This window comes from Chenopodium quinoa, unplaced genomic scaffold, assembly GCF_001683475.1.
Source record: "Chenopodium quinoa cultivar QQ74 unplaced genomic scaffold, ASM168347v1, whole genome shotgun sequence".
Taxonomy (NCBI): domain Eukaryota; kingdom Viridiplantae; phylum Streptophyta; class Magnoliopsida; order Caryophyllales; family Amaranthaceae; genus Chenopodium; species Chenopodium quinoa.
Window position 1 is genome coordinate 2838339 of NW_018743919.1, and position 23741 is coordinate 2862079.

Sequence of the window (23741 nt, forward strand, 5' to 3'; positions counted from 1 at the left end):
CATCGAAAAGCGTGAAATCTCTCATGATGCAATAAAAAAGAACGGAGGAAATATATTGCTTTGCTTATGATTAATGAGAATCAAGCCGATATTCACCAAATCTACATGGTATCAAATTGAGAAATCAATTTTTATCCTAACTAAACTCTAATGGATGGCAGTGATACACCACTGCTTCATATTCCACAAGTTAATTACTCCGTACTAGTAGAAATAATTTAGGTGTTATAATATGAAGATCGGACATTGATTAAGGCCCTGTTCACTTCACCTTATATTTGCTGAACTGAAATTATTTTTGCTGAACTTAAATTACTTTTACTGAACTGAAATTATTTTTACTGATTCTCTATTGTATTTCTTCTTTGAAAGAAGAATATTAATTTTTACTGAATTGAAATTATTTTTACCAATGTGAAAATATTTTTACTGAATATTATTTTTTTAAAGGTGAAGTGAATAGGACCTAAAAGACAAGGACTTCTATTTTAAAGGAAAAAACAAGGCGTTCGTTAGCTGGTACAGTAGTATATTTCTTCCTCTGCTATCTCTATCTCTTTCTCTCTCTCTTTCTCTCTCTCTCTCTTCCCCATTGCTGTTCACTGTTCTAAAGACTCAAATTCAAAGTCATATCCAATATTTTTATGCCAACACATTCTACAATTGAAGTATAAATCTCAATCTACTCTTTCTGTAATTCATCTTTGATTACTTGTTAACTTAATTAATTCATTCTGCTCACCTACCCACATCCCTCAGGACATCTACCCTCTAAAAAAGATTATACTTTTCTGAAACCTTTTTATTTCTTCATTACCAAATTAATTGCTTAATTATAATCACCCTAAATAAGAACAGATTTCTTACAAAGTGGGTCCAATTTCAGTTTTCTCCCCACATTTTTTTTCTGAACAATGCTGAATTGGGTGCCTCAAAACCCCACCAAAATCAATTCTATTATTTCTGGGTATTTCAGTTTAAGCCTTTAGATTGAAGATTCTTTGATTTTTTGACCTAAATTATGGCTCTAAAAGCTGATACAATCATTTTGGGATGTGGGGTTCTTTCATCATCTCATGATTTGGGTACTATCCCTTGTTTTGGAGGGTTGAAATTTAGGAAAGATCTTAAGAAATTAGGGAAATGGGAGTGTTGTTGTAGTGTTTCAGGACAAAGGGCAATCACCCCTGTTGAAGATGAGAAGCCATTGAAACCTGGGCCCACTGCTGCTGAACCTCAATCCTCTGGGGTGGTTCAAAGAACTGAGCATACTGGCTTTCACAGGGATTTGAATTCCCTTCCTAGTGAGTTTTTCTGCTGATTTTTGCTGTAAATTGTATCACTTTTGTTGAATTTGGTTTGATTTAATTTGATGTTTATTTTTTATTATTATGACTTTGTTCTTGTGGATGAGAGTGTTGTTAGTTGAGATCTGCGTAGGATGAAAAATACAAGCTTTTCTAGGTTTTGCAATGTTATTGAATTTTGTGTGTTAATTTGAAGCAGTGAATGGTAGAAATTGTTATTTTCTTGAGAATTTTGGTAATTGTTTGCATGATGATCTTGCATTGTATGTGATTGTGATGCTACCTATTTTAGATATAACCTATTAGAGTTTGCGTAATTGTTCTTGGTAAAATGTGAGATGTAGCTTGATCGAGACTAGGGGGCAAGGGTCATGGTCCGAATGGATCCTAACAATAAGAATTAGATTGAAGTGGCCATCCAAAGGTCAGACGTGGCTGTTTCAAGGAATTGTTATTGGATTTTGGTATAACTTAAACTTTGCACATATCTTATTGCGGTGTGTTTCAAAGGTTAGGAATTGAATGCTTTTAATTGTGAGAGCCACATTGTGTTGCATTGGTAGAGGATACTCCATGCCAACGAACTATGAGGTTTTCATCTACTCTACAGCCTCTGTAAATTTCATAAAGTAAGGGTAATGGTTACGAATTTAAAGGATCATTACTTGGAATTTGCCACGCAATATCCCATGGTAATAGATTTTTGCTATTAAGTATGCCCTTTACTTCATTTATTTTGGTTGACTAAATCTCAGTTGGTACAAGTTGGTTAATCAACTTGTCGAAGTAATGTTTCTTGAGTCATAAGCTTTAATAGTTTTGAATTATTGTAAAATCCTTTCTTTGAAGCAATTAGTGATATAGAGGGAGATATCCTTGAGCATTTTGGTGATATTCTGTATGGTCTATCCTCGTATATAACTCTGTTTACCTTACTGCATTCTATGTGATTGTGATGCAAGGAATGTTTCCTGTTTTTTTTTACCCCGTATGATCTAGGAGTTGTGTGCTTATTCTAGGGGTGAGATATAGCTTTATTTGGACTTGGGTACAAGGATCAGATCAGTGTATCCATTTAAGGGTTAGACGTGGGCCCACATGGCTATATTTAGAAAGTGTTATTAGTATTGGTGTACCATGGTGTCTGTTTTAAGGTTTGAAACTGAATACTTTTGGAGTGGAATGCTATGTGTTGTGGAAGCATTTTTGTGTCGCGTTGCCAGTGGCTACTTTGTTTCATTTCCTAAAGCCAAGTGCCAAGCTTCTCTCCACCATAGAAGTTTGTTTTGGACATTTTGTAGTTTTAGAAAATGACGCTGTCTTTAAACATAAGGCTTACAACACCACTTGGAATGCCCATGATAATTTATTTATGCTACTTAGTCCTCCATCATGATATGATTAAAACAATACACTTTGTTGTCTGTTTTAACATAAGTGAAACATTCCTTTCTTGGGATAATCTTTGGTTGTAAATCATAGTAATTGCCTCTCCTTCAAGGTGTAAATCTCGTCAATTACGTATTAACTTACCAAACCGAATCAATTGATATTTTCTGAGTTGTAGAAGGCCTGGTAAATATTGCCCGATAAGGTTTATAAAGACCCAATGATGGAAGGCCTAAATGGAATGATGGAAGGCCTATATGGCTGATGATGGGCTATTGGACTCCTATGATTTGATGCTGCTTAAAACTACCCTTTTGTGATTCCCAACTATCACCTCAAATCCTCAATCGCTACTACACAGCAATTTAAAACCATTTATCACCTTCTCACACCTCTACAAGGAATGTGAATCAATGAAGATAACATACATACCTGGTAGTGAAGTGTCACCATAATGGATAATCCTTGTTAAATTACAAAATCTTTGTCATTTCTTATATTTGTAATCTTTTATAAAATAAACCATTAAATGATTACACTTGGGAATCTTTAGGGCACTAGGAAGCGATGAATATATACCTAATTTAATGAAACAAATGTTGCTCTAGGTGATCTGATTTCTAGAGATTACTTGAGCATTGTATTAGTAACTATGGATGGACCTCCATAGTTTTTACCCGTGATATTTTACATATTTACTGCTCTTGTCTAGTTACTGCAATTCTACAATATTCTCTCTCTCCTCTGTGTAAGTTTGATCTGTGTCGACTGTTACAACTTAAGGTTACATTGTCATATACTGGCTATTCTGAAAATCTTAACTTTATGGTAACTTATTATTATCTGCGTATTAGTGGCTTCACTCTCATATGGATCATACTGATTAATTTCTTATTGCGTACATGATGTCAACTGCAGAACCATTGTCTGCAACTGATCTCGCTTTGTCTCGCAATGGTGGCTCAAAAGTCCGGGTCGCTTATCAAGTAAATGGTTATTTATTGTATTTTCAATTTATGATTAAATTCTTTGTTATTTACTAATATATGATTTGTATACATTAACTTAGGGGATACCAGGATCGTATAGTGAGGATGCTGCTCTAAAAGCATATCCAAATTGTGAGACTGTTCCTTGTGACGGATTTGAAGCTGCTTTCAAGGTTCAACTTGTGTTCTTACCATCTATATGGTCTGCCACTTGCAATATTAGTGATTTCTGTGCTGTCTTATCTGCAGGCAGTTGAACTGTGGTTAGTGGATAGAGCAGTTATACCTATTGAGAATTCTGTGGCTGGTAGTATTCACCGCAATTATGATTTACTCCTCCGGCACAGGTTACATATAGTGGGCGAGGTTCAGTTAGATGTTAACCATTGTTTGATGGGATTGCCTGGGATCAGAAAAGAAGATCTAAAGCGTGTTTTGAGTCATCCTCAGGTGCTTAGGCTTTATTTTTCTCCATACTTAACACAAGATGTAGTGGACTTATTTGAATATGTTTACTAAACTCTTCCTAGAAGATCATTAATGAGGCATTCTTCAATTAGCGAGTATTCCTTCTTGCAGGCACTTGATCAGTGTGAAAAGACTCTAAGCGACTTGGGCCTAATTAGAATCAGTGCTGCTGATGCTGCTGGTGCTGCACAGGTGGTACTCAAAAACTTTAAAGGACACTCAGTTGATTTAAGGCTGAAGATGTTGTAATGCTCATCTTGTTGCTTTTTCTGACCCAGGTTGTAGCTTCAGAACGTGAAAGAGATACAGGGGCAGTGGCTAGTGCTCGTGCTGCAGCTATATATGGCCTTAATATCCTTGAAGAAAGAATACAGGTGAATCCTCCCACTTTCCACAAAAAATTACATAGTGAACATTCATTTAAACAGTAGTATATTATCTGTATCCATCATATCGATGTCAGGTGATTAACATTTGTTTCATGTAGATTCAATGGTGGTAATGGTAGTCTTTTGTCAACTTGGATTTATTGGATCCTGTTATCATACTTGCTTGTCCTCTATGCTCATCATACTTGATTGTATTTACTTTTGTTTTTGGATTCATATAGGCTATAAATTTGTTTTGTTAAATGTCTGCTGAATCATTGCGAACCTTTTGGATGTGAAACCACCACCCATGCTTTGAATTTACTTTGTTATGTACATATAGACCTGATTTTATGTAAAAAATAAATGCTTTTAAGAACAGGACCAAGATAAGCTTATTATAAGTTGAATGTTGAACAGTTGGAGTGAGCTTGCAATGCCTGAGTTGCGGCATCAATTATGATTGTCTTCCTTGTCAATGAAACCTAACTTGTTAAGAAAAGTGTGTTGTTGCAACCTGCAAGTGGTTTATAATTTTATATATCTAACTAGCATGTCACGGGATTTGTATGTGCTGAGTTTGAATTTAATTCACTTTGTAAAAATACTATCTTAATTCTGACCAAACAACGTAAGTGTCCTAAGTTTTCAGTTTCATGACACACTTTGCAGGATGATGATGATAATGTTACCCGTTTTATGATCCTTGCAAGAGAGCCTATTATTCCAGGCACAGACAAGCCTTATAAGGTATAGTTCTATCTCATCCTAAATCAGACTAAACATAAGCTGTCTTTACATTATGTGATAATGCAAATTGAAGAAAGGGTATTACTCCCACTGTCATTACTAAATCTTCAATGGCCGATTCTTTTCTTTTTTGAGTTGTGGTCTTGTGATCCAAAGTTATTGGTCAGGAATCAGGATTTTTTGAATTTTTGATTTTTTTTTTACCAAAGTTAACAAGACTATAGAGGTTGTATTTATGAATTTTCTTGTAACTGGTATGTTTGCTTCAGACAAGTATTGTTTTCTCTTTGGAGGAAGGTCCTGGTGTACTTTTCAAGGCCTTAGCAGCATTTGCCCTTCGTAATATCAATTTAACAAAGGTCAGTTTAACCGGAACTTTTTTTTGTGTGTCTAATCATTGTAACTCAGTGTTTACTCAGCTTGTTTATTTCCATGAGTGTTCAGATTGAGAGCAGACCGCAAAGGAAGCGCCCACTTCGCATTGTAGATGACTCAAATAAGGGTAGTCCAAAGTAAGTGATAAACTAAAGGCTTTAGATTTGCAAGTAATATTTTTGTTTGGTGACCAATATTGTCATGTTGCAATTAGTAGGATAAACTCATCAGTTTTCTTAAAATAGACATTAACTTATCTGTGGATTATTAGAAAGTTTACCCTATTGGAGTGTTTGACATTTTGAGTTGTTATCCATATTATCCCCTTCCTGTGGTGAAGCATAGAATTTGTTTGTTTTTCATCTGCAAATGACATAAGGGAATTGTCCAATTTTCCTTGTGTGTGTTAGTGTGTTGTAGAATTTTCTTACCAGATAAAGTTGATTATACTTTACGGGGTAGTAATTAACTTCAGATCTCTAGAACTTTGCTTTAATATGCCATCATTAGCTCATGCTGCAGTCTTTGAAGTGCTCTAGCCTCTAAGTTAATATACTTTGCATTGGATTTCTGGATAGTGGGTGCTATTGAAGCTTCTGCATAGTTTATCAATTTATGTGGCCACAAAATAGTTAATGTTCTTTCCTGTCGAGCTGGGTTCTTAGGGGTTTTTTTAGCGGAGTATGGGATGAGGTTTTAAATAGTGATACGTGTTAGAGTTATTTAGATGCAGAAATCAGCCTCTTCTGTTCCATCGTAGACATCTTATTTTTCATTCAAGACCCCCAGTCCTCATTCTTTATTTGTCCTCATCTGTAATAATAAGTAGATGAGGACTAGAAAATAGGACTTCTATTCTAATTAAAGGAGTGTATCCCTGGCAAGATATGTTGTGTGGACTTAGGGTATGAGACATGGATATTGTATGTGTCCAAGAGTTTCTACTCTGCTATTTTTGATATATTTCCTTGTCTTTGGTCCAATATGAAGTGTTAGGTGGCAGTTTCCTTATCCATATGGCCATATCAGAGTGTTGAAAATCCAACACCATACTTGTAAAGAGTCCAAATAACATTGGTGCTGGCAAGTCACCTGGACTAACTATAATGGTTGTGAACTAGGGAAAAATAAGAGTATTGCAAGCAAAGAAATGGAAATGAGAAATCTGCTTAGAGATACGTTGGAAAGAAAATTAGGAACATTGGTGCCTTCGAGCTCAGTAGAGGATGATGGAAACTAAGAAGTGTGAACAATGAGGGTTTTGGGGCAAACTTGTTTTGAGAGCTGCAAGATAAGGAAGTGTACTACTGATATTTTGCTGGATGATTGAAGAAATTTCAACAAATCAGAGAATCCAAAGGATTGATATTTGCTTTAGAGATAGCACCCCGGTAGAAAGTGTAGGGAAAAAAATGCTCGAAAATCTCCTGGGACCTGGGATGATAAAGGTCATCTAGTCATCCTCTGTCCCATTCTGCATCTCATCTAGTCATCTTATGTTCCATTCTCTATCTCATCTGGTCATCTTATGTTCCATTCTCTATCTCATCTGGTCATCTTATGTCCCATTGTCTCTGATTCTACCACACCATCGGCATTCACTATTAATAATAATGTCTGGTGTTGTCAATAAGAGATGATATACAATAAGATAGGTGAGACAAGAATACGAATTAGAACTTGATCGCAATCAAATAAATTTATGATTTGGTTGATAGTGTTACTAGGAGATTTTTTTCCTGGGGTAGGGATGGAGGTGTGTGTGGTTGCCTTCAGACTTTCTTCAGCAATACTTTAGTTGAGCATTTTTCATCGTTGTCATTCTCTTGACTGTCTAATTGTTGTGCCAGATACTTTGACTACCTTTTCTACATTGACTTTCAAGCATCGATGGCAGCACCTGAAGCCCAATTTGCTTTGGGGCATCTGCAGGTCAGTTCTTACTTTGAGTTGTAATTATCAGATCATCATCATCTACACTTTTGACCATATTATTTCTGCTTCTGTTGCTTAAATGAATTAGCTGCTTCAATATCCAAAACCATACGAATACTTAAATACTTCTGTTATTCATGATATTATGTATGCAGTGAGATAGGATGGACTGCTTGGTATTTATGCTTGGCTGTATTTCAATGATAAATTTTACTGCCAAATTATTGCTAAAAGTATGGTGTAATAAAAGGTCCATTCAGATCTAAGGCATTTGTTCATCTTGTTGCAGGAATTTGCTAGCTTTCTTCGAGTCCTTGGTAGTTATCCTATGGATTGCCAACAACAGCCTAATTGAGTAATTGATAAGTCATGCGAGCTAGATAAAGATCGCCAATTCATTTTTCACCGCGTACATATGTTTTCTCCTCATTGACGTGAGCTAGAGCTTGCTGAGGCAGCTTATTTCTTGTCTCTCTGTATTCACTCCATTCTTTTGTTGCTTTTAAGGTTAAAAGCTTTTTTTTTTTTTTTTTTTTATTCTTATTTATCTATGTTTTAAAAAACAAAAGTCCATAAGCTGCTGCAGGTCAAGTTCAACGGGGAAAGCAAACAGGACTCCTTTACAACAGGAAACTGTTATTAGCTTTCGAATATTTATTGAGCTACTAATTGTACATTATTAGTTGATGACCACAGTCGAAAAATGCAAATTATCTTTCTGTGAAGGTTTATTTTTATATCTTGCTCAGAGGCTCAAAATCTTTTCTTTTTGGAAAAATAAATAAAGAGGAAGCTCGGGTTTCACAAAGTGATAAACTTAAATCGTTTATCAAATGGCAAAGAAGTAAATAAGTTGCCTCGTTTTTCGCAAATTGTATTTTTATATCATATATTCTCTCACTTGCTAGCTGGCACTTGTGGAGCTTGGTAACAGCAAGTTAACGTTGACGCTAACTTCTAAAGCAACATCTTCTTCCTCCTCCACCTGCTTTCTACTCCTCCATCTTCACCACTAGGCCTCTTTCCCACTCGTAGCTCGTGAACACCAGACCACTTCACTACATTGAAAAGGGTGAAAAGAATGGTATGGTTAACTCTTAGTAGAATGGTTCGAGTTCTCTAGTAATTGCACCACTCCAATGGTTCGAGTTCTCAAGTAGTTGCCCACCTCTAATTGGCTCCAATGGTGATGGTAGCTCAACTCGTATGAAGTAAAGAGGAGAGAGAAATTAAAGGAGGATTAACTATAAATTTCACCTAATGTCGTCAATTCTAATCACCTAACGGTGTTCATTGCAAATGACACTATTGCCCTTACGTTTTCAGATGAAAGTACAATACCATCCCTTGATAAACAGCTCACGTTTCTCATTGTTATAAACATGCATTTGCTCATAAATAAATAAATAAAAGAGGCTCCTCTAGATGTAATAATTTTTTCATTTTTATAAATAAATTTATATCAGCTAAATTGATAATTTAAAGGCAAAGTCGATGATTTTAACAATCCAAATAATCTCTCAAGGTGTTGTGGGGTCCGTGCGCAACACCCCGAATTAGAAAAGTAAAATATTGTCCAAAATTGAAGGTTATAATCCACGTCTTTAGACTTATTTTGGAGGTTTTGGGATCTGGTGTCAAAATCTTTTGATATGGTAGGGGATGTATTCCATAGTAGTATAATGTTGTTTGAAACCATATATAACCACTATTCGGCCATATAAAGGCTCGTGATGACCTTGAATTAACCGAGGGAGGTGTGTACGTAAACAGCTAAAGTGACAAACTAAAGACAAAGCAGTATGTTTCAACAACCCAAATAGTTTTCCAAGGTGTCATGTAGTCCATGAGAAAAATTCCGATCTCTTTTCTTTTCGGCAATGACACTAACCTGCACTAAGAACACGCATCAATACAAGCTCACGAGCATAGGGAGGTGGCCTCATATGAAACTTCTTGTGCCACGATATCAGGGAAATTGTCAACACGCGTAACATTGTAAAGATGACTTGGTATCACAATGAACCAATCATGTGTGAAGGATTTTGTTTACCATTCGAGATGCATCAATGTATCTCCGAATGCTATTGGTAAGGTCATATTGTGTTCTTGAAGGATAGTCTCACAGTGGTTCTGCAGCTTGTAAAGTCTTTTTCCCTTTTTTTTTTTTTTTTTTTTGACAAACTTTTTGCCTAGTCTGTTGTAGCATTATATTGAAAAACGGATGGATAAAGTACCAATTACAGGGAAGGAAATCAAGAAGCAAATTAAATAGCAAATGCATAGCGAATGGAGAACATATGGTTTCCCATCAAATGGGCATCGAGCCTTGCCCTGCACTAGTTCTAGTCATCTTCATATTTGTTGCTAATACATTACGAGCTCCAGTTCATGCGAGTAAAGGATCTCCTAGTGTTTTTCTCCTTTTCATTACCTTATTTTTTTTGGTCATATGTGCTGTATATGTACGTGGGATCAATCTGATAGAGTAGACCATATGATACTCAAGATCAACTTATTTGCACATGATAATTAGCACTAGAATTCTCATACATTTATAAACCCTTAAAGATCAGATGCATAGCAAAGTGGAGAGACATTTATTTATGCAAGCCGGCTATCCATAGAAGAAACTGCTTGGAAGTCGATTTCGATCACTTCAACTCCTTGAGGAAATCTTGATTGTCAACAAGAACCTTCAAAATTAAAATTCAAGAAAACTCTGAAATCAGTAGTTCCTCACCTTCTCACTTTGGAAATTTCTCATTTCATGTCATCAACCAGAAAGGTGCAGCTAAAAAAACACATGACTAACATGCCTAATTTTGTCTGCCATAGTATATATTTATACACCAAGCAGGAAGGAGTTTATAGGGCGATTCATTACCAACAATTACATCCATAGTAAAGTCACTTCTAACAGAAAGGGAATAAGGGATAGTTGTCATCAGGTTTGCTGTAAGTATGATTTTTGGAAGGTTGAAAATTATTTTAACAGCTCAAAACTTACAGCTACAGTATGCAACTTAAATGCCAAGTTTGAAATATGACTACACATGCACATATTGAGCGTTAGAAACAGTTCAATGCTATTTGCTTGGTAAAACAGAATAAGGGCACTCACAGTTTTCCAGCCATCTGGGTCCAGAAAAGAGACAACCTTAGTGTTAAGCCCAGGAATAGGACCAGGTTGTCGGGTGATCTTTCCTCCAAGTTCTTGGTGAACCAAGTTGACAACCTCAGCACTTTTGTAGACATCATCAGTACCAATAGCAACCTATTCAGGATATCAGATTCAGAATATCAGTAATTATAGTAACTTCACAAAGAACATGATAGATATGAAGGCGTAAGTTCACACAAACCTGTGCGTATGCATTTCCTTTAGTATACTCAGTCACACCATAATTGTAAGTCAACTCCAGAACAGTTGTCTCCTCTTCAGGGGCATATCCCATCATAGCTATGGTGTACTTCACATCAAGAAAAAGTTTAACAAATTAGCAAAATCATGACAGGAATTCAAGAGTAATAAGACTAGAGCTTCATAGAGATTTGTGAGTAACAGCTTAGCATACCTTTTGTTCAGGTCTATCAGTTTTCTTAACTACCTTCATCCCCAGGGCCTGCAAGTATAAGAGCAAATAGTTCCTTAAGTTCCTTAAATAGTGAAGTTTGCTAACCAACTACCAAGAATAATCAAACTAAAGCATCAGATACAACGTGTCTTTATCTGTTTGGGCTATATTCACCAGGCTCTGTAGTTGTAAACAAATTAAGATAACAAAAGGGTTTAAAGAACGACATAAATAAAAGGACTTTAAAAACGATAAATAGAACTTGAATGGTTATTCATTCACTGCATTGTACAATGATAATTGTAGCAGCGTTTATCGTAGGATTCACAGGTATACATGATATGATCATGTTAAGGTAAAGGGTGAACAGGTAAAAGAAGAAAAACTAAGAAACAGGCAAATATGCAAAGTCCTTATTAAGGACGTATTTAGCATGTAATGATCCTAAAGACATAGACCATTCCAACCGCTCCACACACACACCACGCCCCCCCCCCCCCCCCCCCCAAAAAAAAAAAAAAAAAAAAAAAAAAAAAAAAAAAAAAAAAAAGATTAGTGTAAAATAATGAGACCATCGCATATGATAGAAAAGGAGCCACTGAAATTCACAGTATCTAATGGTTGGCCAAAAGCGAGGATTTTGACATCCAAAATAAAATTCTTCATCATGACATGATTACGAAATTTCGTGCAAGCACGGTGAAATCAGCACAAATAAAAGCCTTTGGATACCTTTTCATAGAACTTGATAGCGCGCTCTAGATCACCAACACGGAGCATTACTTGGCACAGTGGTTCAGGAGTTGAACTTCTCTGAATCAGCTCAAAGACATAACCAGTAGGATCCTTCACAAAAGCTATCACAGTTGACCCTCCTTTCACTGGCCCAGGTTCTCTGGTGATGGTACCACCCTTGGCTCGGATGTCTTCAACCATTTTGTAAACCTGGAAGAAAAGAAGGTTATGAATCAAGTTCTAAAATTCATATTGAACCTTCATGTAGACAAATGTCACTTACATCTGGTGTAGCAATTGCAAAATGTCCAAACCCTGTCCCGATATCATAATGATCAACTCCATAGTCTGTAGGCCAATATAAAAGTACAATGTTAGTGTATAGAGACAATAGAGTCATCTAAGAGTAAGAGCTTTCCTTCTTGCACACATGGTTAACAATCTCCATACAATAAATAAGAACTCCCAAAAGAAACTTCTAGGTCTTCCTTCACTAAATCCACAAGGCAGGCTGTGATCAAGAAAATATGACTCCAGCTGAAGAATAATATCTAAAAGGATTCCAAACCTGACCCTACCTCCTCTGAAGTAGTCCAGAGGTACAGATAATAGTAGCATGGAAGTAAAGACGGTTTATAAAAATCAGACATATAGTACAATTTTACTCACTGTATGTTAGTTCCACTGCAAAGTGGGACTCCTCAGGGCCAAACCCAAGAAATGCATTGGAATATTTCTCCTCTGGAACATCTCGCTTCCTCAGCAGCTTCATTCCAAAACATTCTGTGTAGAACCTGACATGTGAAGGAAAAAAAAAATAAACAGAGAGAGATCTTAGTTATATGAGACACTTGTATCACAAATAATCACTGCTGGAAGTCTGCCAAGGGCATACTTAATGGTCTTGTCAAGATCTCCGACACGGTACACAACATGCAGAAATCTCCTCTTATCTTTCTTTGGGAATTCCAACAACTCTGCATTAGGTGCAGCAGCTCCCCCCTCAGCCATTTCCAAATTGATGCAACTTAGCTGGGGAAAAAAAAAAGACAATTATCAGACAATCATAAATGGCAAAACCGCTCTTTCCATACATGAGAGAAAAAGAGATAAAAAGCCTCCAATAAACTCTAGCTTATTAACTTGATAAAGAATCTAGACCAACAATAGCATATAATTCTTGATATATTCAAGAAATACTATCAGCAATAATAAATAAAGACTAAAGAGAGAGAGAAAAAAAAAAAAAAAAAAAAAAAAAAAAAAAAAAAAAAAAAAGCCCATTCAGATGCTAGTGGATTCACCAAAATAAAGCTATATTAAGCTATTAGCACCACGGACACACTAAACCAGGAAACCATGTGAATGTTGTGAATAGAATCGACTACTACTAGAGACTCAATTTGCAATGGTAACTGATTTCTCCCTATTAAAGCTTACAGAAAGGAAGATCATCTTGTATGCTAAGTATTGAACGGTATATACATCAAGATAAAGTCATACCCAATACTAAAACTTTATCATCAATCACACAACAATCCAGCATTCATTCCACCATTTGCTAAGTCTCAAGTGGTCAAGAAGTAAGCATGTTACTCGTAACTAATTAGTTGAGAAAATGCCTTCAAAGTCCCACTTAGTAAAACCTCAAGCCAATCCAAAACATTATACTATTACAAGCCAACAATTTTTGCAGAGTTGAATTGCACAGCATATCAAGATCGAGTTATATTGAAACATCATCCTCCAACACAAGAAGCCATAGTTAAAATATCATTAACTAGTTCTCGAAAAATTAAGGGATGATCAATATAGTGCTTACAATACAGATATACTGCTACAATCGAACAACACAATTACTACAAACATATACTCCACAATCCTTGTCTCCTTGCCATACGAAACTCGAAAACCCCAAGCAATTTCGCTTAGATCGTCATTTCCAGGGTCTCGGGAGGTCGAATATACGCAAATTTATCCCTGATTGATTGAGGCTAGTTGTGATGATCCCAACATAGGGTTATGAAAGGTTCTTCTTATGGCTGTAACATAGTTTTCTTAATGTGTTTGCTAATTGTTACAAGGCAAGGTGATCGAAGGAAAGGAAATTACAAACACCCAAGTCATGTAATTTCACCAAAAAAAAAAAAAAAACGAAAAAAAACTTAGGGTATGTAATAAAATGTGCTTTCACATTGAATCAAATTATAGGCTTGAAATCATATAATTTATAATTAAATTATTCAGCAAAAATAACGTGAACATCCAAATCCAAGTTTGATTCTTTATATCATTTTTGTCAATAAATTAAACTTAGCAAATAATCCTATACCCAGAATTACAATGAACAAGAATATAAACCCAGAATTTCTAACAAAAATTGTGTCACAAGATTGAATTTTTATCACTATAAATACATGCAAATGCATATTAAAGAATTTTTATACAGAACACAAGCTTTAAAAATGAGAGAGGAGAGAGAAAATACCTGAAAATTGGGAGATGAGAAGTAGTGACAGAAGAAGAAGATACTATGATCAAATTTACACTTTCAAGGGATTTTATAGAGACTTCTAGAAAAGAGCAGATATGCTCAATTGTGAGTTATTTCGGTACGACAGACAGGTGTATTAACTTTTAAGGATGAGTCAACGATTTCGATTTGTCCGTCAGTAATACGTAGAAATCCTAGTATGATGATATCCCTCCGTTTTAGAATAATTAACATGTCCAATATTAATAGTTTAATATAGAGTTCTTCATAATGATGATTCACTAGTCCTTGTTATTTATAGTAGTGTATTAAATATCTAGCTAAAAGAAAAAATTACGAGTATCAATTATTCTAAAATAAAAGAAGTAACCAAATACAATATTAATAGTTTAATATAGAGTTCTTCATAATGATGATTCACTAGTCCTTGTTATTTATAGTAGTGTATTAAATATCTAGCTAAAAGAAAAAATTACGGAGTATCAATTATTCTAAAATAAAAGAAGTAACCAAATACAATATTAATAGTTTAATATAGAGTTCTTCATAATGATGATTCACTAGTCCTTGTTATTTATAGTAGTGTATTAAATATCTAGCTAAAAGAAAAAATTACGGAGTATCAATTATTCTAAAATAAAAGAAGTAACCAAATACAATATTAATAGTTTAATATAGAGTTCTTCATAATGATGATTCACTAGTCCTTGTTATTTATAGTAGTGTATTAAATATCTAGCTAAAAGAAAAAATTACGGAGTATCAATTATTCTAAAATAAAAGAAGTAACCAAATACAATATTAATAGTTTAATATAGAGTTCTTCATAATGATGATTCACTAGTCCTTGTTATTTATAGTAGTGTATTAAATATCTAGCTAAAAGAAAAAATTACGGAGTATCAATTATTCTAAAATAAAAGAAGTAACCAAATACAATATTAATAGTTTAATATAGAGTTCTTCATAATGATGATTCACTAGTCCTTGTTATTTATAGTAGTGTATTAAATATCTAGCTAAAAGAAAAAATTACGGAGTATCAATTATTCTAAAATAAGAGGAAGTAACCAAATACAATAAATAAAATAATGCATATGATTATGGCTTTTTTTTCGTAATATTGGACAAAGTTACAAATATACGGAGTATTAGAGATTTTAGATGAATTGCCATGATATAATCATATAAACTATGCACCCTTCATGATTTAATTCTAAAAATTGAATAGAAAATTAGAAATGATGTTTCATGTGGTAGTTTTTTATGTTGTTTTTATCGAAAAATAAGTAAATTTATAGAACAATTGTTTTGAGTGTTTGCTTTCGGTCGAAATTTAGACTTATGTGTGTCGGTTATTTGCGTAAATTTCTTGAGCTAAAGGCCTACAATTTGGCCCAGAGTAAGGAGTAAAGGACCCACCACAAAAAACATGAATTTCACGATTTCTTTGTTTCAGTAATAATGCTTTCGAGCTGAGTGTACTTATGTACAATTGTACATCAGTACATACGCTCGGGTGCTCTTACTCCTAATGGTGTACATCGCACAAGTGAGGTGTATGATAGAATTTGCGACTATTTTGCGAGTTTTATTATGCTGTTTAGACAATTAGACACTTTGGTGCAAAATCCTCAGCAATATATGTCAAGTGAAGTGTATGACAGAATTTGCGAGTCTTGTAAGGACTAATAAGGCAATAAGGCTTTATGTGCATGTTTGACAGGAAAGAGATAGAGGGTTTTTATTTTTATTTATTCGCGATTCACTGATTTTATATGCTCTATATTATGAGTCAATCACTTTTGGAAAAGTTACATTCGAATGATGAATCTTGTTCTTTTCGTAGGGTCTTGAGTTTGGACTTTGCGGTTAAAATGGTGTTCATTTATACCCGAGCAAAGTAGTGAACCTTCAAATCAACAAAAAAAAATTATTTTTCAATTTGTATGCAGCATCTGATTCCAAAAGGCTATTATGCTGCTTGCCACTTCTGAAGAAATATACCCCTTGTGAACATAATTGTTCTACAGCTCAGGAAATCTAATGACATCTAGTTTAGCTGCAATATTTGATACATTATGCCACAGCCTCGAATTTCACAAGTGCCATATTGGAACTCTTTCCTTTTCATAATCGCAATAATTTGATTTATGCACTGTAATATGCATCATTCTTAGAAACCATGCCCATCACGGGCGCAGGATTCCCATGTGGCAGGTAGACTGTATAATTTGTGCTATGATTTAAAACCTTGGGATTTCGTTTTGATATATACTGTCATTTTTAAAGCACAGGCACATCCTCAGAATCTCAGATAATGAACTCAATTTCAGAATACAGTTAACCACAGAACAGAAAACAAAAATGCAACATCCAAACGCTAATCTCTTCACACAAAAACGCATTCCAAAAGCAATCATAAACGAGGAAAAATTTGGTACAAGCATCCTATAACAGAATTTTAGAATCCAATATTGACTATACTAATTGCTATATATCAGAAAAGGTTCTGTACAAAGACAATTTACTACAAAGAATATGTCTACCAAGAGAGGAAATAGTGACTGGCAATTCAAAATCAAAACAAGGAGCTTACGGTTTCCATACACTATGATAAGGATGAGGTTGTACGAAGCATCATCTATAGAACCTGTACACTGCCACCACTTAGGAAGAATCAAGAGAGGTTACACGTTCCTCCAACAGTGTTAGACTACAAATGCAAACATTTCACGGCTTTGGATTCAAACAGGCACGCGTTTCCCACGGTATCGATTTAACAACTGCACAAATAGAAACAGTAAGTTCAGACTAAAGGAAAATAGTGTTTCTTTGAACTCAACAAATACAGATATAGTAATCAAATGCCAGAATTCTAAGTATCCAAGCTATTTGATTAATAATACGAAAAGGAGGCACAGTCAGACAAAACAAAAGTCATTTAAACCAAAGGTTTTTTCCGTTCATTAATAAAAAGGTTACAATCCAAACCAAACTCTGAATAACAAGTTAAAAAAAAAAAAAAAAAAAAAAAAAAAAAAAAACAACTCATACAATAAACTTCACAAAGTTGATTTGAGTAAAACAATTAACTCAAACCAATTAACTTATGCTTCTGAAGGAAAAATTAGTCTTAAGTTAGAAGAGAAATGAAGAGCAAAAGCATGTTCAGCATGTAAAATGCCACCACTTAGAATGGATCCCCTATTGGCAGGGGTTCGGGAGCTCTAATAATCTCACTGCCAAGTGAGTCCATCTGCAGAGTGCATCAAAAATATAATGCATAACGACTGCTTTGACAAATTTAGTGGACGAAAAAAACAGAAATTCTTTGACAAGTTTGTTCGCCCAAAAAGAAAAAAAGAAAGAAAGAAGACTAAAACAAGCACAAAGCACCCTACTTGAACTAGTTCTGTGAAAAACTTAAAGTCATGCTCCTAAAGCATGATATAAATATAGTGCTATTCATCAAGGCACTAATGCCATTATTTGTCAAATAGTTTAAACTAGCAAGAGTCATGATTTGCAAGACAGAGAGTCTAACTACAGGAGCTCTTTCAACTTGTCCAACCGGTACATTAGAAAATATAAGTAAACTTCTACAAGATACATTGCAAAGTCATGAACAACAACATATTGCAAAATGCAAGCACTGTGCCTACAAACAAAATCCAAAAGCCCAACAAATAGAATCCATCATTCCATGGCTATTTCCTTCCAAGCCTAACCCCCACCCATCCCTAATAAAAAGGGCACAACTATGTGATATGAACTAAATTAATCACAACTTAATGAATATGTATAAAGTCTAGGGAAATAAAACCAGTCCCGATGTCAGATAACTTAGATACCACATCCACCAGAATAAATGTACCAGCATGGAGAAATAAAGAAATTCAAAGAACATCCTCCACTTAAATATGAAAAACTGGCAAACGACATCGCTTCAATATGTTGGAATAAGCACAATATAATAGCAGTGGCATCATAGTTTTCCTTAGATACAGACAGAAATCACAGAATGTCTGATATTATTACTCCCTCCGTACCTAAACAGCAGCCCCACATCTTACAGGGGAGTAAAATTTAGGAGAGGGATTGTACTGGGTATTGTTGATCAAAGTTGAATAGATAAGGAAGGTAATGGCTTAAATGCCTAATGGGGATAGTTTATTGGCTTTAGGGGAAGTGAGAGAAAATATAGTGGGGTTAGAGAGGTTTTGTAGATTAAAAGTGAATGGAAAAAGAAGTAAGTGGATGATGGAGTCCACCCAAACAAAAGATGGGGCTTTTAAATAGGGATGCAAATTTTGGAGAAATCGGAGTTCTATTTGGACGGAGGGAGTATTCATTCTACTTGTCTCCATGATCAAACAACAGGATTCAGTGACATTCCTTGTCACAGCCTTGGCTCCAAACAAGTCAAAACTAGCAGAGAAGCTTTTCTCTTGAAAATAATAGTGTGTAACATTTCAAGTAGCTATGGTAATAACAAAGATCTACAAGTTCATTTTAGTGCCGATATATGGCCAATTTTCCACTTTAGTAGTAACAATGGTAGTATATATTTGTGTCACTCTTTAGTAAATTTATATTGGTATGGAGACAGAGGTTATGCTCAATATCATTGGCAAGTCTATCGCTCCACACAGTTTTTTCATATTGCCCTTGACTCCTCGAGGATAAAACCATGCCCATCTAGAGTCTAAACACAGGAGGAAAAATTACCATCAATTATGCATGTGATTTATTCAACTATTTTATTTTTTGCTTCCATCAACTGAGTCATACTAATGAAAAAAACAAGAGTGCTAATTCATCTTCTCTAGACAGCCCATTTCTAGACACCCAAGACCTTAATCTTCATTTTAAGCAAGGCAAAAGTCCGCCGTAATTGCATCCTCAATCCAAACATGATATAATCCACACCCAACAACTCTAGTAGAGTAATCATCCGGGTTGATTCCAACTCATTTCTTTTGAGATGAAGAGCTGCATAAGGAATAAAATTTAAATAAAAGACTAGTCATTTCCTGCTTTTGGCTTCCTATCATCAAAATATGATATAATTTTGATAGCCTTCGTCAACAATTCTTTCTCTATAAGCCAGCCAAGGGGAAGGGAATAACTCACACCCTCTATCCAGGTGCCTTATAGTGAGTTAGCACTTTACTAATTCATAAGAATTAAGTAATCAAACAATACCAGATAATACAGCAATCTTAGCAACTACAACCAATAAATATTACTTCATATAAATTTGTATATGAGATGAAAAAGACACTTCTTGTGAGATTAAAAGAAATGAGAGTTACAGATCTGACTTAACATAACCAAATATTATCTGTGACAAAAGGAATATATACACATACCGATCTGATATATGGCTGTTGGAATATCCAACCAAGAACAGGAATCCTCTGGACAAAAACTGACAATGTAGGCCAAAAACCACTGTCCAAAATAACCAATCCTCAGTAACAGGAAACACCGTATAAGAAAGTAACATCTATTTGAGAGTAATTACATACCTGAAGAGTACAAGGAAACCATAAGATTCCAAAATCATGCCCACTATTGGCCAGCCTATCACAACAAAAAAGAAGCCAGCACCAAAGGAGATTGTTCCCTGAGCATCGTCAAAAAATAGTAGTAAGTATAAAACACCTAGTCACCTAGAAATGCATAAACCAAAAAAAGAAAAAGAAAAAGAAAAAGGAAAGAAAGTGGTAAACAATGTTGAAGAGAAGTATGCCTTATAATTTGAAGGCTTCATGAAAAACTGCAGAGTGGACGTCAGTCCAATAGTTAGTCCCAACCCAGACAGAAAGAGGATCTGTGCAAAGAAAGCATAGAGAGCAACATAATCGTGAATGAGGATAAGTACTGAGTGATAGGAGGAATAAAAAGGGTCAGAATCATGAGATAGTGAAAAGAGCAAGGCACTTACATTTCCCATGGCAAGTAATCCCTTGTCAAACAAGAAAACAACTCCAAGGAATGTGAAAAAGACGCCAAATCCAGTCAAGCCTAATCCAATCTCTGTATTCAATTGGGAAAACATCAAGAAAAGCATGGCCAAAATCACAAGTATATGAAGGGGATAACGCACTACCAATTTTCTTTGCCAAATCTCATTATGATGAGATATATCACCAAGATACAAACAAAATAAGTGTATAGAGATTAGACAAGTCCAATAATTGAAGTTACACTTTGTTCAATCTGGGCTTCACAAAGTAAATTCTTGACTGGTGCACCAAGAAGTGAAAACCATACATTAATAACTATGAATTTACATTCAACATATATTCTCAACAAAGTATGGCCCCAGATGAATTTTTTACAGGAACAAAATTCTGCAGAAAACCTATAAGAAAAAAAGCTACTGACCACACTTATTGGGCCAAACTAGCTATAAGAGTACTAGCTACATATTCTCGTAGCTTATTTTGTTCTTACATATTCTAATAGGCATAATAGGTCTTGTTAGTCTTGTAGCAGATGTTTTTGGTATGATGTGGTCGTTAGACACTTAGAAGTTAGTTCTTAAACTAGTTATTAAATGCATACGTTGACAAAATAAATAAATAAATAAATAAGATATTTATACAGCTATTAAGGAAGCTTTTGAAAACCTCTACCCTAAACTCTAAATACCAGTGCTCACCAGAGTCATCACTACTACGCCGTCACTATACTTGAAATTAAAGTAGTTTTATGGCTAAAAGCTACTCAAAAACTATTATCGAACTCACACAAAGTATCCACTGCATATGAAGATGGAGGTACATAACTCAAAGCCAGCATAATACTTTCTCTGTTGACTAGAGGGCCGAAAAGATGAGGCATAGAACACAGGATGGATACCAATGATTAGAGTCTTAAAGATCCTTACAAGCGCAAACTTAAGCTCATAAGCTTCTTAAAGAAACAAGTAAACCTGAAGTACTGAAATAAAATAGAAGAATGACATTCAATAAAAAGGAAATCTAGGCATCTGTCAAAACACAACAGATATATCTCAAAATCATTTGTAGTCTTATGATCTTATCAATCAATTACAATCCAAAAATTACAGGATATGTTCGCTTGTAATTACTTCCTATAAAAGAACCCTGAATTGAAAAGAAATTCTGCCACACACAAATGTCACAACCATTTACCACCCCACGACATCTCGACAAGAATGTCACATATTCATTTTGTATACTACGTTCTACACCAAAACTCTTGTTGGTCTTTATGTCATAAAACTGAGTGTATACTCCGATTCATAAGAGATAGTTATCCTATAGTCCACTCAAGGTATTCATAATCACTATCACCTTCTAAAACAAGGCAATGTGTCCAAAAAATCTCCTCCTAAAAACATTCACTGATAGGTTTGCTCAACTGTAAGTTCACTAATTCTCCTTTATCTATTAAACAAAATAATGGTAAAACAAAACAAATGTAGTACAAAATTTAGTATAATGAAATTGTTGTTTTAATTTTTTACATAGTCAATTAGTCATACAAAGTACATTCTTTCTAGAAAGAATAGGACTATTGCATTAGTCCAACACCTGAAAATCACAGAAAAAATTGCAACTTCAAATTAAATTGTATGAAAATCAAATTGACACGATAAAAATAGATATGTCAACTCTTGATTGTATTCTTTCAAATTATTCGACAAGTTTTCTTCATAGCCAAAATGTGCAATAGGTAAAGATCAAGAAAACATTAAATTTTGCTCACTTTTTCTGTCATTCATCTCGAACGAAACCATTTTCGCCAACTGAACAAAATGCAATGATCAACTGCTCGCAAAACCAGGAAATCAATGCAATGTAAGCTGCATTAGAAAAACCAATAAGAGGAGAATCAGATCAAATAAAAATTCGCCAATTCGCACAATTAGGTCATTCATTTCGATTTATTTCAACAACACCTGTCAAATTCACTTCAAATCTATCCTCAACACCTCCTAACAAAAACCAATTTCAATCAAAATATAAAACCTAATTTCAAAATCACAAGATTTCCACTGCAATTGACATCAATTAACTCAAAATTCAAAACATGAATCAATAATGAGCACAATTGAACAAATACCTAAAGTTTTTGCTTCAAACTAGTCAACAGCTCCTGAATTGAAATTGAACCAACAAATTTGAATCAGATGAAAACAACAATCGAAAGATCACAAGAATTATCATCGAATTTTACTCACAGAATCAAGAAATAGAAATGGTGAGAGAAAAACCTCGCCGGAAAATCCGACGAACAACGGAGGAGAGAGAAAGCGGAAAGTTGGTTAATAGGCTTCTTTGTTCGGTCGCCGGTGAACGGAGAAAATGGTGCAAGGCTTTCTCAGTTACTAATCTTACTACTTCGTACTTGTATTAAATGTGAATGGGTTTTTGCCTGAAATTATAGTTTTGGTAGATTTTTTGATGGACCAAATCCAGTCCAATGAAGTGAAGTACTAATGGGTGAAAGGTTGGTCCCAAGAAAAACAAATCTAGCCCAAAAATAATGTGCTTATGCAGTTTTTTTGGCCCAATTGTTTAGGTAATTTTTGACCTATCTGGTGCTGATACTTTTTTTTTTTTTGAAAGAATCCGGTGTTGATACATACGTACTTACCTCCATTTTTTTAGTTGACACAATGACACGTATTTCTTTTTAGTAAGTTTATTTTTAGTTGACACGTTTTTTTTTGGTAAGCTTTTTTGTCTTACATTTATTAGTGTACCCCACTTGCTTTATCATTCGCTCTCCTTAATATGTGTGCCTAAATTGAACGTGTCAACTAAATAGAAATGGAGGAAGTAGTTTTTAAAATAACTAGTAAAAGTTGACACGACAGCAAGACATGAACGGATACGAAAAAATGGGTTAGTATCTAAGATTAATAAAACGTTTAGTTAAACATGTCAACACTCTACGACACATATAATTAAGCAGGTTGGGTTAGTGTTGAGATTCCCAACACGATATTAACATCACCTATAAAAAAACACGTTTAACTAAAGATTAATATTTTGAATGAGCCAAACCATTTTTTGTATAACACAACAATCACTGGATTAAAAAAAAAATTTAAAAAAAAAAAGGGGCAAGTGTCAAGAGCTTCTGACACATTTTATTAAACAAGTCAATACGACACGGCACATTGATTATTTGGGTCGGGTTAGCGTTGATGCTTTCTTACATGTTTAACTAATAACACAACCACGAAGATTTCACAATACAGAATATTTGCCAACTTTACTTTGGTGTTATAAAGAGGAGAGATTATTATCCAACATTTAAACCACACTATGTTTTTACCCAAAAGTATTCAAATAATTATTGATGTA

At 34.7% G+C, this 23741-nt stretch overlaps 3 protein-coding genes across 4 annotated transcripts; 1 reads left to right on the top strand and 2 right to left on the bottom strand.

The window, feature by feature from the left end:
* The first annotated feature begins 482 nt into the window (after positions 1 to 482).
* On the top strand, positions 483 to 8329 carry LOC110687380 (arogenate dehydratase/prephenate dehydratase 1, chloroplastic-like). Its single transcript, XM_021864025.1, has 11 exons — positions 483 to 1304; positions 3615 to 3682; positions 3766 to 3858; positions 3935 to 4135; positions 4265 to 4345; positions 4432 to 4527; positions 5194 to 5271; positions 5541 to 5630; positions 5716 to 5783; positions 7497 to 7578; positions 7871 to 8329. Exons 1-11 carry the CDS (start codon positions 1022 to 1024, stop codon positions 7934 to 7936), a joined length of 1206 nt encoding a protein of 401 aa, XP_021719717.1. The 5' UTR covers positions 483 to 1021; the 3' UTR covers positions 7937 to 8329.
* A 1499-nt stretch (positions 8330 to 9828) lies between these two features.
* LOC110687381 (putative lactoylglutathione lyase) lies at positions 9829 to 14520 on the bottom strand. The gene is made up of 9 exons (XM_021864026.1): positions 14383 to 14520; positions 12790 to 12926; positions 12564 to 12688; positions 12178 to 12242; positions 11892 to 12104; positions 11160 to 11207; positions 10947 to 11054; positions 10706 to 10858; positions 9829 to 10277 (listed from the first exon to the last, which is right to left on the bottom strand). Exons 2-9 carry the CDS (start codon positions 12903 to 12905, stop codon positions 10236 to 10238), a joined length of 870 nt encoding a protein of 289 aa, XP_021719718.1. The 5' UTR covers positions 12906 to 12926; positions 14383 to 14520; the 3' UTR covers positions 9829 to 10235.
* A 2239-nt stretch (positions 14521 to 16759) lies between these two features.
* Positions 16760 to 22802, bottom strand: LOC110687383 (vesicle transport protein GOT1-like). Of its 2 annotated transcripts, none has more exons than XM_021864027.1 (8): positions 22643 to 22802; positions 22492 to 22524; positions 22135 to 22231; positions 20342 to 20433; positions 20147 to 20227; positions 19923 to 20020; positions 19764 to 19845; positions 16760 to 17174 (listed from the first exon to the last, which is right to left on the bottom strand). In XM_021864027.1, exons 3-8 carry the CDS (start codon positions 22163 to 22165, stop codon positions 17136 to 17138), a joined length of 423 nt encoding a protein of 140 aa, XP_021719719.1. In that variant the 5' UTR covers positions 22166 to 22231; positions 22492 to 22524; positions 22643 to 22802; the 3' UTR covers positions 16760 to 17135. The 2 variants fall into 2 exon arrangements, with proteins under 2 accessions (XP_021719719.1, XP_021719720.1); XM_021864028.1 differs by having other exon boundaries at positions 22610 to 22800.
* Between the last annotated feature and the right edge of the window lie 939 nt (positions 22803 to 23741).